At 32.4% G+C, this 14,151-nt stretch overlaps 1 protein-coding gene, 1 long non-coding RNA gene and 1 pseudogene across 4 annotated transcripts; 1 reads left to right on the top strand and 2 right to left on the bottom strand.

Annotated features, from left to right (window-relative positions):
• Positions 1–3,827: 3,827 nt before the first annotated feature.
• LOC107058367 (uncharacterized) lies at positions 3,828–8,649 on the bottom strand. Of its 3 annotated transcripts, XR_001471993.1 has the most exons (4): positions 8,491–8,649; positions 8,175–8,219; positions 4,064–4,168; positions 3,828–3,990 (listed from the first exon to the last, which is right to left on the bottom strand). It is a non-coding gene; the product is annotated as an uncharacterized lncRNA (long non-coding RNA). The 3 variants fall into 3 exon arrangements; XR_001471992.1 differs by having other exon boundaries at positions 3,828–4,168; positions 8,338–8,649; XR_001471991.1 differs by having other exon boundaries at positions 3,828–4,168.
• On the top strand, positions 4,253–8,173 carry LOC102592992 (probable leucine-rich repeat receptor-like protein kinase At1g35710; annotated as a pseudogene).
• A 927-nt stretch (positions 8,650–9,576) lies between the features above and the next one.
• Positions 9,577–12,903, bottom strand: LOC102591316 (60S ribosomal protein L14-1-like). The gene is given in 5 exon segments (NM_001288076.1): positions 9,577–9,802; positions 10,090–10,202; positions 10,336–10,465; positions 12,641–12,742; positions 12,874–12,903. Coding segments are annotated over 5 exon segments (405 nt in total). The 5' UTR covers positions 12,877–12,903; the 3' UTR covers positions 9,577–9,745.
• Positions 12,904–14,151: the final 1,248 nt, after the last annotated feature.

Genomic DNA, 14,151 nt, shown 5'->3' with positions numbered 1-14,151 from the left:
AAAAAATAAAATAAGAATAAGAAACTCAAATAATTATAATAAAAGAAGTCAAAAAATAATCTATGTATGAAAAAGATTAAAATATACCTTGAACTTTGCTAGAAGAATCATATATACCCCTAAATAATTTTTAAGAAAATCAAAAGTCAAAAATATAAATTTAAAACTTAACTTTTTCACTTCCGTTAAATGAAGGGTATATGTGAGCTCATTTTGTAACGGTAGGGGTATATGTGAGCCGTTTGTATAACGGTAAGGGTATATATGAGCCACTTTCATAACGAGGGGCATATCAGCTCCAAATGACAAAGTTGAGGGGTATATCAGGCCCTTTTCCCTATTTTTAACTCAAGCAGAGGAGAGGAGACTTCTTCTTCTCTTTTTCTCCAAAACCCCAAAAGTTTTGGTTATTACATTAGTAAGCCACAAAGTTCAAAGGTTACTTAAAAATATATTTATCTTGTATTATTTGATCACTTACTGAATTAATAAAAAAAAAAATCATTTTACGCCTACAATTGATATGACCTTTGAATGTCCATACTCCTCCCCTTTTACTAACTGACTTTTCTAAATGTCCATACTACCCTTACATTATCAACATTTATCTTTTCTTTATATTTATTTTTAATCTATATAACAATTTTTTTATTAAAAATAATTAATTTCATCCAGAAAAGAAAAAATATTGAGTGAGAGTATAATTTAATGTCGTTCTATAATAAATTCAATTAACAGAATAAAAAATAATATTATTAATTTTAACGGAATTTATTATTATGTGATAACTATATAAATATATTTTGATGCAAATAATGAAAAATAATTAATAAAATAAGGATATATTTCATAGCAATTTCCTAAAAGATATCTATTTATATTGTAAAAGAATTAAATTCTAATTTTAAAAATATTTTATTAATGACAATCAAGATTTATTTATCTAAATAGAAAATAGAGAATCAAAGATATAACTAACTACATAAAATGCGTCCTTTTAACTTGGCTTCAATTGTCATCTACGCCTTTCAACTTTGAGTGTGCATAATTAAACACTTAAATTATTTATATATATAATTGAACAAGTAAAACACACATTTTACATGAGATACACTCGAAATGATTTGTATAATGTAATGTAGGACACATATTATGGTATGTATAGAACGTGTGTGCCTATGTGATTTTATACAAGTTTAACTGTCTACTTGTTCAAACCCATAAATTGGAAGGTATAAATGTCAGTCGAGATCAAGTTAAAGAGCACGTTAATATATTATGTCTAAGAGATAAGTAAAAATAAAATATGCATGTACATAATACATTTATACATTCGTACTTAATATATGTAATATTAAAATAATAATCATAAAAAGAATAACATTTTATTTTGCAACAAGCTCAGAAAAGAATTATTCTTTATAAAATTAATGAATTTAAAAAAAATCTATAAATATAAGGGTTAAAAATAAAATATTATAAATATATAATATAAAAAAAAATTGTATGGAGGAAGAATTAAAAATGACAAGGGTAAAATAGACTTTGCATAGGATAAAGGGGGAAGAATGCTTGTTTCTCAAAGTTGAGGGGGAATTTGATTTTTAAGCCAAAGTTCAGAACTATAAATAATTTCCACACCCTAATATAATTTTAATAAGTGAAACAAAAGAATATTCGAACTAAGGGGTTGTTTAATTTGATTAGGAAATAAGTATTCATGTATTAAATTTTGCATAACTTTACTATATTTTTAGTGACTACCTATAAATTTTGACACACCACATACCGTGTTTAGTTAGCAAGAAAACCCACATAACTTCGATTAAATTATTATAAATTACAAGAAAATATATATTATTTTATAAATATATAAAAAAAACATGCATAATTAATTTCTAAGTATTTGCATAACTCTTAACAACCCCTAAAATAATTAAGGGCATCTTACATAAATCCCACTAATTTAGATCCTAATTATTATAATTCCCAATAGTTTATAATATTACTTTTTATACCATATTTTGACCTCGAGATACATGTATCATTAAGGGCAGAGATACAAGTATCCAACAGTTTTTAAAGCTAAGATAAATAATTTATCAATTTGAATTAAAGGGGTGTAACTTATTTCCTTTATTAAAGGATTGATTGTTGACTAATTAACAACCCAACAGATTTACAGGATCTTGAGTATTAACTCTAACAAGTTTTCCTAAAATAACGAAATCATAAACCCAAATAATTTTGTTATTGTACTCTTCATCTTCTTCATCGGTTCCTTCCTTTGTATCCGCCTGAATCCTACGCCAACTTTTTAAAACACATATAAAGAGGAATACATCGGCAGGTTGAGGTGCAATTTAAAATAGTCTAATTATGATAACGGAACTGAATAGAATGAAATTAGTACAGAGAATCATGTAGTTTTCTCCTTTGATATTGATCTCGGCTGAACGACCAAAATCCTTGTCATATGCATCAACCAGAAAGGTTCTCTATTGCCCTTTGTGCAAGCTAGTTTTCATTTCGTTACAAAGGTGGATGATGCTTCTCTCCATTAATAATGCTATATGTATCTCGAGCATGTATCTCGTAGCCTAATTTTTAAAAGTTTATACAATCGAACTTCAGAGAAATATGAATTCTATCTCAGATACATGTATCAATATGTATCTCAGTCTTAAAAATTGTTAGATACATGTATCTCGAGCATGTATCTTGTAGCCTAATTTGTAAAAGTTTATACAATAGAACTTTAGAGAAATATGAACTCTATTTCAGATACATAAATAAGATGTAAAACCAAGATACATTAAAATAATGAGAAAAAAGTAATTTACATCTTTGTATACTTGTGATTATCAAGATTTAGTTTTGAATTAGGGACATGGAATTGAGAGGATTAAGAAAGAAAGGGAGATGGTGAAAGTGTTTGAAGATCGTGGGGGATGGGCTGGGGCTGAGAGATACAGAAGGTAATGGGATTTGGGGAGGGAGCAACAGAACGAAGTGAGAGAAAAACTTTTTGAATTGATAATTTATCATTAATTAATGAGTTTAAATTTTAAGATAATTATTTAACATCATATATAAGAGATTTGTGTATCTAATTAAATATTTAAAAAATAAAAGTGATATTGTGCGTAATTTTTTTAAACTAGAGGTAAATTAAGTATATATGGCACTAAAGTATGTCTAACTAGGTAGTTTTTCCAATAATGAATTCATGAAAAATGCTTTTTTCTTTTCTAGCTCCAATGGTGAAACAAGGTTTGATCCTTTCCTTTTCAGGAACAAGGTGGGTTAACATTGTATCACATCAAGATGTCGATTCATTTTTTGCCCTCAATGAAACGGAGAAATTTTAACCCCGATTTTTGAGCCTTTCATCTTTCTTAATCAAGACCTAACAACCGCCGAGGAGCACCTCAACATATGATTGTGCACAGTAACTGAGACTCCTATTGCACCTAAGGTCAACTTCAATTCACCAAAACTAAAGTTTATCTTTGTGTAGTCATTGTAGACTCATACAAGTAGGGGAGGAGCCAACATGTCTTTAGGGGTTCATCCGAACCCCCTTCGAAAATATTACTATATATACATGGTTAAAATTATTTTTTAGATGTATATAATAGATGTCGAACCCCCTTCGACTAGTTCGTATGTTTACTCCTTCGAATTTTGAACCCCCTTATTGAAAATCCTGGCTCTGCCACTGCGTACAAGGATATTGAGTAGATAGTTGATGTATCAGACTCGATACTTCAAAAGAATGGAGGAGAAGACGATCTACGGCTGCAAGTGTGCATGAAGACAATATATGAAATAACTTAGCAAACATTCTTTGAAACAAACAGTTCACAATTCATAGATCAGAAAAATAATTTCCCAGCACGTCTAAAACAAGCAAAAATGGAAAAGAAAAACAAAACAGTTCCAAAGGTAGATAAAAAGTTCTTAAGCTTTGCAAACCACACCATCCCTCTGCAATGTCCAACACAAACGAATCAGATCGATACATAACCATCACAACGGTAAAAAGATTATGCAATCACACCTTGATCTTTGCCAACACGAGCTTAAACCTGTCATAATCATTGAGTGAGGCCGTCCTCTTCTGCACGATCGACTTCCTTCCTCAGGAACTGGACTCCCACTTGGTCTTCACATATGCGAGGACATAAAGCAAATGAGAGTTAATCAAGTTCTTACGTAACCCTGTCGTTAGCCAAATGACTCAAATTACCATTTCTGGATGATGAAAACCGTTTTTCCTAATTAAAAATTCAAATTTGAATACTGCAATTCAGCCAACGTACACGTATCTTGATCTCTAGCTCGGCCACTGTTTCCAGTGATATGTATTTTCTGAGGGGACTAATTAACACATAGTCTAGTCACTTTAGTATTTAGTATTGTAACTCTAGTGCTACAAAGAGTTAAGTTTAGTAGTGACGATTCATGAGATTAACCTCTAAATTTTGTGATGACTGAAAATCAGAAAGTAACACAAGATGCTGTTCTATCTTATGAAAAAGATTAGAAAGGTGAAACTCTACTTCTTTTTAAGCTTTGTATTCTAATTGATAGAATTTATTTTCTGTATGATAGTTTTGTTTTACTTGGAAAAAGTGGGAGTAGATGTGCAACACATGGATAAAGACAATAAAAAGACAAAAGCACAACAACCCAAATTTGACTAAAGAATGACAACATTTTCTCTAATAAAATTGAACAGACAAAGTGTGAATAAGAGTTTAGAAAAAAATGGGAGTAGATGTGTAACACATGGATAAAGACAATTAAAAGACAAAAGCACAACAACCCAAATTTGACTAAAGAATGACAATAATATTTGAGTGACTTTTCTCTTACAAAAACAAAGAAAGGTGACTTTCTGAGATAATTATCTATAGTTGAATGACCACGTGAGAAATCAACTCTTGACGTCTACTACATATGAATTAGAGATAATGTAGTTTAGAAAATTATTAATTTAAGACTGAAAATTGTTGAAACAAATATGTCTATATCATATGCTAAGGCAGAGTGGTCATGATCAATGTGTGATAACAAAACTATTTTTGCCACTTCGGTTAAGTCCTTGTCTGAATTAGTGTTGGTCTTTAATTATAATTTACGTACAATATAAAATCCCATGAACCCGAAACAATAAACTCAAAATATGATGATGGTTTCCAGCAAAATACTCTCTTCACTTCAGTGTCTCACTCTTTTATATCTCTTTACAGTTACTTTTGCTTCGACTGAGGAAGCAACTGCCCTCTTGAAATGGAAAGCAACTTTCAAGAACCAGAATAATTCCTTATTGGCTTCATGGACGCCAAGTTCTAATGCATGCAGGGACTGGTATGGAGTTAAATGCTTTAATGGTAGGGTAAACACGTTGAATATTACAAATACTAGTGTCAGTGCTACACTCTATGCTTTTCCATTTTCATCTCTCCCTTTTCTTGAGAATCTTAATCTTAGCATGAACAATTTCTCTGGCATCATTCCACCTGAGATTAGTAATCTCACTAATCTTGTCTATCTTGATTTGAACATCAATCAGATTTCAGGAACAATTCCACCACAAATCGGATCACTAACCAAGCTTCAGATCCTCCGTATATTTGACAACCATTTAAATGACTCTATTCCTAAAGAAGTAGGTTACCTAAGGTCTCTTACTAAGCTATCTTTGGGTAGGAACTTTCTTAGTGGTTCTATTCCTGCTTCATTGAGGAATTTGAACAACTTGTCCTTTTTGTTTCTTTATGAAAATCAACTTTTTGGGCCTCTATTCCTAAGGAAATAGGTTACCTAAGGTCTCTTAGTGAACTAGATTTAAGTAGTAACTCTCTAAATGGCTCTATTCCTGCTTCATTGGGGAATTTGAACAACTTGACTTATTTGTATCTTTCTGATAATCACATTTCGGGCTCTATTCCTGAGGAAATAGGTTACCTAAGGTCTCATAGTGAACTAGATTTAAGTTATAACTCTCTAAATGGTTCTATTCCTGCTTCATTGGGCAATTTGAACAACTTGTCCTTTTTGTCTCTTCGTGAAAATCAACTTTCTGGCTCTATTCCTCAAGAAATAGGTTACCTAAGGTCTCTTACTGATCTTCGTTTGAACAATAACTTTCTTAATGGTTCAATTCCTCTTGAAATAAGTTACCTAAGGTCTCTTAGTTTCATAGATCTGAGTATTAACTCTCTTAATGGTTCTATTCCTGCTTCATTGGGGAATTTGAGAAATGTGCAAAGAATGTTTCTTGATGAAAACAATCTCACTGAGGAAATTCCTTTATCTATGTGCAATTTAAAATCACTTGATATTTTGTTTTTGCGGAGAAACAACTTGAAGGGAAAAGTTCCGCAATGTTTGGGTAATATTAGCGGCCTCCAGGTTATGACGATGTCACGTAATAATCTTAATGGAGAGATCCCTTCATCTATTTCCAATTTAAAATCACTACAAATTCTAGATTTGGGAAGAAATAGTCTGGAGGGAGCAATTCCACAATGTTTTGGCAATATTAATACCCTACAGGTTTTTGATATGCAGAACAACAAATTTTCTGGGACTCTTCCAACAAATTTTAGCATTGGAAGTTCACTTATAAGTCTCAATTTGCATGGCAATGAACTAGAGGGGGAAATCCCTCGATCTTTGGCCAATTGCAAAAAGTTGCAAGTTCTTGATCTAGGAAATAATCATCTCAATGACACATTCCCCATGTGGTTGGGAACTTTGTTAGAGCTGAGAGTTTTAAGATTGACATCGAATAAATTGTATGGACCCATAAGATCTTCAGGGGCTGAAATCATGTTTCCTGATCTTCGAACCATAGATCTCTCTAACAATGCCTTCTCGAAAGACTTACCAACGAGTTTGTTTCAACATTTGAAAGGCATGAGGACAATTGATCAAACAATGATGGTACCAAGTTATGAAGGAGATGGAAGTTACGAAGACTCGATAGTTGTTGCATCGAAGGGATTGAAGCTTGAAGTTTTGAGAATTTTGTCTTTGTACACAGTTATCAATCTTTCAAACAACAAATTTGAAGGACATATTCCTAGTGTTCTAGGAGATCTCATTGCTCTTCGGGTGTTGAATATATCTCACAATAGATTGAAAGGCCATAGACCACCATCACTTGGACGTTTATCTGTAGTGGAATCATTGGACCTTTCATTTAACCGCCTTTCGGGAGAGATACCACAACAACTTGCTTCTCTTACGTCTCTTGAATTCTTAAATCTCTCCCACAATTATCTCCAAGGATGCATCCCTCAAGGACCCCAATTTCATACCTTTGAGAATAGTTCATTTGATGGTAATGATGGATTACGTGGATTCCCCGTTTCAAAAGGTTGTGGCAATGATCCTGTGTCAGAGACAAATTATACAGTATCTGCGCTAGCTGATCAAGAAAGCAATTCTGAATTTCTCAATGATTTTTGGAAAGCTGCTCTGATGGGCTATGGCAGTGGATTATGTATTGGATTATCCATAATGTATTTCATGATCTTAACTAGAAATCCGAAATGGCTTGCTAGAATCATTGAAGAAATGGAACACAAAATTAACATGCGAAGGAGAAAGAAGCAGCGAGGTTAAAGGAATTACAGAAGAAGAAATAATCGCTTATAGACAAGTTACCAATAAAGAAAGATTTGATTTCAGAACTTCAGGTATTCAAGCTAAGCTCAACACTCATCTTTTTTAGTTCAATCTACTACTAATACACTAGGTTTTATGCTTTTATCTTATAAACAACAACTAACTAATGCTCGATACGAAGCATATTTTTCTTTCCAACAACTTTAAGAAGCTGAAGATTTGAAAAAGGATTAGCCTTAGCTAATGTTATGGATGGTTTAACAGTGAACAACTAATGCATAATTCGGCTTTGATTGAAATATAATTTACAATTGTTTGACTCACTATCTTATTTTTCAGATTTTAAATGCCAAGAATAAGAAGAAGTTGGCGTAATGGATTTGGTTCTTCCTGCAGCTTATGATGTTGGATTTGAATTTTAGTTTCTTTTTAGCTTTATAAGAAAGCTTTTTCTTAACTTGGAAAATGTAATATTATGAATTTTGACAATATATAAAGTTTCTGTAAGGCAAAGTGTAATATAGTTTTACCTCTGGTGGCATGAGTCAGTCCTCTTCTGCTCTCCCAAAGCACCTCTGTCAAAAACAAAAAAGATCACAACTTTAGCTCAATTTTATGAATAATCAAACACCAAGAATCATAAAAACTCAAATTTTGTGTAAAGTTTCCAACAATCATAGAGTGTGCACAGACCTTTACCCTTAACTCAAGATAATCCCGAATCAATCACTTTAGAATATATGAATCATACATATATATGTATTCTAAGGCAGCAATTAGGTAAACAAAGAAAAGGGGTTCTTCAAAAATAGAGTTTTGATGAAATCAAGAAGTTAAAAATTGAACCTTTTGCATTGGGTTTCTTAGAAATGATGTTCATTTTGATTGAACCAACAACAACAGTAGAAGTGTAGAACAGATTTATGGGAAATTGGTATTCTTGGTCTGATAACTGGGACAGAAGAATGGAAGCTACAATAAAGATTATAATTTTTAACAAAGCCCCAAAAGTTTTGGTTATTATATTAGTAAGCCACAAAGTACACTTCTATATGTTTGAAGGTAGATGAACAATCAATCCGAAGTATTGAAAATAGTCCATCGAATTGACACAAATTATTAGTTTTATTCAATTATTGATAACCTTAAAAATATTCTTTAACTTAACTAATTAAACTAAGATACACCTAATCTGTCACATGATATAATAAGTGGTTTCAAACTCTTGGAACTCTTAATAAAAAATCAAAAGAATTATTGGAAACACCCCTAAACTTGATAGAAATTTAGATATATAAAATTTAAAAGTATATTTCACTCATGTTACAAAATTTGAATTATATTTAAGTTCAATTAGTCAAGCAACAATATATTTTTAAGACCATCAATAGTTCAAATCAAAACTAATAAATTTAGGAGTGTTTTTAATTCTTCTCTCATAATATTCACATTTAAAGGGGTACTTATATATATATATATATATTGTATATAAAAATATTAAATTTTCGACATAATTTGTACTATATTTGGCAACATTTGTTTTGGTTACCTATAAAATTCGACACACCATATACAGTGGTTCGATTAGCAATTAAAATTCCCACATAACTAAATTTAAATTGCAAGGAAATTTATGTACATTAATTTATTTATATATTATAAATAATTCTAACATAACTAAAACCCCTAAAATAGTTAATTCATATATGAGATTCTTTTTCAACTCCTCTAGTGAAATAATACTGAAATGTATAATGTCATCTTAAACAAACATTCATATCTTTATCAAAAGAAGACACTTTACTTCAAGCCTTGCTTTAGCGAGGCTGTGAATACGATTTTTCAACATTGAACTTCAAAAGAAAGAGGAGTTTATCTGTGGCTGCAAAGTGTGCAAGGTAGACAATATGAAAAAACTGAGCAAGCATTCTGTGAAACAAACAGTACACCATTCATAAGATCAGAAAAATAATTTCCCAGCAAGTCTAAAACAGGCAAAAATGGAAAGACAGAAAAAAAACAGGGCGGGTAAATATATTCCCAAAAGTAAATACAACTTCCAAAATTGCTTTAAATCAATGTTTCACTACTTGAAAAGTTCTTAAGCTGCAACCTCCTTTTTAAGCTTTGCAAGCTCCTGTCTCACCACACCAGCCCTCTGCAACGTCAAACACAAACGAATCAGATCAAAATACATAACCACCACATCAGTAAAAAGATTATGCAATTTAGAAGTAAATATATTGAGTTTCTGGACACAAGCATGGCATCTCTCTACCTTGACAAAATAAGGGACACATCATCTTGTGAGATTATATTGGGTATGTTGTAGTGAAACCTATTCTTTTAGCTTTTTCAAATAAACCCGCATAAAGTTTTTTGATGAGTGGACTAAATGAACTGAGAACTGAAAGAAGTTAAGCTCAAATGCAAATGCAATCACACCTTGATCTTTGCCAACATGAGCTTAAACCTATCAAAATCGTTGAGTGAAGCCCTCCTTTTCTGCACGATCAACTTCCTTCCCCAGGAACTGGACTCCCACTTGGTCTTCACATCTGGGAGGACAACATAAAGCAAATGAGAGTTCAGTCAACCTTACAAGCTTTTCTTACAAATAAGATATAAAAAGAGCTGATATAGTACTATCTACTCCAAATTGTCTATAAGAGAATATGTAGCCACACTTACCAGCAGCCTCCATAGCAGCAATCAGGGTCTTCTTCTTTGGAATTCTCTTGATGTCGATCTTGATATCTGTGAGTGAAAGCCTCTTGAAGTTCATCTGGCTCCTCACCATGTCAGGAGCATCAACAAGAGCCTAGGATTTTAAAGAGATTGCAAAATTATTAGGATACATAAAAATCATAATTTCATCATTTTCCAAAGTTAATACTTGTCTATCAATTAACCACCGCCTACCATCTGTCCAAATTAAAAGTAAGCTCAACAACTCAAGTAACCATGAGATTTGAGTAAGCATGAAATAACATGTAAAGATGGAAAAAAGCAGGGTATCTGAGTGGTTCTTTAAGAAAATAAGACGTGTTTTAGTGATATGAAAATTTTCATCAGAAATCTAGTTTAGGAGACAAGTGAACAAAGTTATTTTCACATATTGGGCATCACCCTTCTAGAACTGTGCCCCATGTACCAACATCTCACTCTTAGATCAACACATAAACCAATATAATCACAGGACCCAGCAATCAAAAGTTCTACAACTGTGTAGAGGGTAAAGGTTCCCCACTTCCGTACATTTTTTATTTGAAAAGTAAAGTCTTCAATCCGAAAAGAACATAGTAGTCAGAAACATGACAACCCCTATGGTATTAGTACCAGATTGTAACAGCAAAACAGACCCCTAATATAACTAATAAGGCTCACTTTCAATCAACAGAACATCATTAAACTGCCTTGGCAACAAAGACAGATATTCAAAACAAAAGGTCTGGAACTGCTAATTTCATAGTCACAAATTACTCTTCTTGAATCCATGTACAAGGCCTCAGACAATATTGCTCAATCAAGTTAATAAGATCAGACAATGTAGGCATACATAATGTTCCATCATAGGCCATACACAGATCTTTCACGAAGAAAATTGGCTAAGTTGTAGACATCCAATCTTTCTTCTAAAAGATGTGACTGGCAGTTCCAGACCGTAAAAGTTGCATTTGTGTTAAGGTAATCAAGTTATTAAGTCCGCCTAAATTCCAATCTAGTGGGGTTATACTATATGCATTCCACTCTATTCAACTATAGGACCTGCAGATAGCATCTATAAACAGATGTAAAGTAAAAAAAAAAATGAAAACCCAGCTTCCATAAAATACGTGACCAGCATTTCCAAAACATAAAAGGTGCATCCCAATCTAGTGGGATGTACTATACATCCTCTATATGCATTCCGCTCTATTCAACCTTAGGACTTACAGATATCATCTATAAACTGATGGAAGGAAAAAGTAAAATGAAATCCCAGCTTTCCCTGAAACATGTGGCCAACATTTCCAAAACATAAAAGTTGCATCCCAATCTAGTGGGGATGTACTATAAGCATTCCACTCTATTCAATCATTGGACTTACATATATCATCTATTAAAAAACGGTAAGTAAGCACATAAAATGAAAACCCAAACCCAGCACATTGGTCACCAAAAAGAATGAAAACCCAACTTCCCCTGAAATATGTGCCCAGCCTTTCCAAAACATAAAAGTTGCATCCATGCTAATATTAATCAACCCACTACACCTAAATCCAAACTAGTTTGAGTTTAGCTATCTTAATCCTATGTATCCATCCACTCAAATCAAGCAACATTCTCATCACTATTAAAAGATAGAATTAGGTGTCCTATAAAACTAAGGTGGCATTTACTTTAGAGTTTGCGAACTCAGTTTCTGAAATTTTGATGGAATCTCAACTCCAAACCACTCCCTTAAAGCTAGATGTTTACTTATGCTGTTCAGTTGGGTTAATTTAACCCCTGAATTTAGCACTTAACAACTTCTTGACGTTTTTCAGCTATCTAGTACTAGTTTGAAGATTGTAAAAGGCCCAAATAACTTCTGCTTATGCTTAGTGTGAGCCCTTTTGTCTATTATGCAATTCTGCATCTGATTGCTGCTTTTTAATGATTGCTTCATTAAAAAAAAACAGTTTTTTTTTAGATTTCTGCATAACGCTCGGTCTTTTTGCCTTTCTTCAAGCCTTTTAAAAAAAAATGGAACAACAACTGAATTTGAACATCCTGAAACAGCTCAAAGCCTCAAACACACACTTTCTCTTGCAAAATCTCAACAACTGAGCCTGCAAAATCATTTTTTGGTGAAATCGAAAACAAAATGCCACCTAATGTGCTCTAAATCACCGATTATACTACACTAGTTCTCTAACAAGTTCAAAAGTAAACTCAAATGGAAATACTCTGCTAAAATCAAGCACTTAAACTAAAAACATTTAAAAAAAATATATATATATATATAAAGTACCCTGTTTTGGTCGATAACGTCAACGATGACGACGAGCCTCCCATAGTCCTTCCCGTAGTTAACGAGTGCAACTCTTCCGATCTCCACGAACCTCTTGAACGGCTGAACAACAAAATCAAATACAATTTTTTTCAAGTTTCAAAAAAAATAAAATCGTAGTAGTACCGGACATACATAACTGTGAAAAAGGTGAACTAGAGAAATCAGAAAACTGAAAATTCACAAAAACACACCATTTTTACTGATCTGAAGGAGCTGTGAAGCTGCGAAAAAGAGTGAGATGAAAGAGAGGATTGTGTTAGGGTTTACAATGAGGGGATTATAGTGCTAGGGTTTTTGTTGCTTCGGGTAATGGGCCACTATAGTATGATATGGGCTTAGGCCCAAATTTTATGATTACAATGTAGATGGGTTGGGTTGATGGGTTGATGTTGGCGAGGGGGGGAGGGGCGGCGAGTATAAATGATCAATTTTGGGATCACTATTTAAGTCATAACTCACGACTATAAAAAATAGGAAAAATTGTATATAATAGTAAACTATTAATTCAAATTAAATGTTATAACCACAATTTGATTTAATTGTACCGTAGCAAACAGTTGTCATTCGTCTCTCTCCCTAGGCTTCTCGCGCGCCACTCTCGCCAGTCTCTCCCTTGCCTCTCTCGCTTTTATACAAACACAAATGTATAAAATGTGTTTGTGTTTGTATAAAGCGAGAGAAAACTGTATATATAAATGCGAATACATATATTTTCGTCTTATACACTTATAATTATACAAATATAGATCTTTCCCTACCCAATTCTCTTTTGTCTTTTTCTCTTTCTCGCTTTATACAAACACATATTATACAAATTATAATGTATAATTTGTGTTGTATAAAGCGAGAGAAATTTGATATACAAATGTTTTATTTCTATTCAATTGTATAAAAATTCAAATTTTATGCAGATATACAAACACATAAAATTGAATTGAGAGGCTGTCAGCGATTTATACAAACGAGAGGCTGCCAGCGATTTATACAAAATTATACAAATTTGAAGCTCCTGCCAGCGAGTTATACAATCTAATGCTCCATAGCAAACATAAAGTTTGTTATGGAGCGCAATTATACAAACTATAGTTATAACATACAAATATGATTTTTATGTTTGTTATATATGAAAGTTGCTCTAAAAAATAATTATAAGTTGAGACATATCGAAAATAACTTTCGACATATGTGTCATGAAGTTGAAAATACTATGTGGGGTGGAGATGAGGCGAGCACCAGATGACGATTTTAGGATCATCATTCAAGTCACGGCTAAGGTCTATGAAATTTTGTAAGTTCTGTTATTTCAAAATAATTTCCAACACATGTATTTGAAGTTGAAAAAAAATAGTTTCAAATTTTGTCTGAAGTTTGACATGTTGTTTGTGCAAGAAAAAATCAGATATACAGTTAAATTTTTATTTGCAAAAGATTAAATTTTCAATAATTGATCCTGAAGTTTAATTTATTAG

The sequence above is a fragment of the Solanum tuberosum genome, unplaced genomic scaffold (assembly GCF_000226075.1).
Source record: "Solanum tuberosum cultivar DM 1-3 516 R44 unplaced genomic scaffold, SolTub_3.0 scf00504, whole genome shotgun sequence".
NCBI classification, from domain to species: Eukaryota; Viridiplantae; Streptophyta; class Magnoliopsida; order Solanales; family Solanaceae; genus Solanum; species Solanum tuberosum.
The sequence above is the reverse complement of the archived record's forward strand: the minus strand, read 5'-3'. Positions and strand labels throughout refer to the sequence as shown.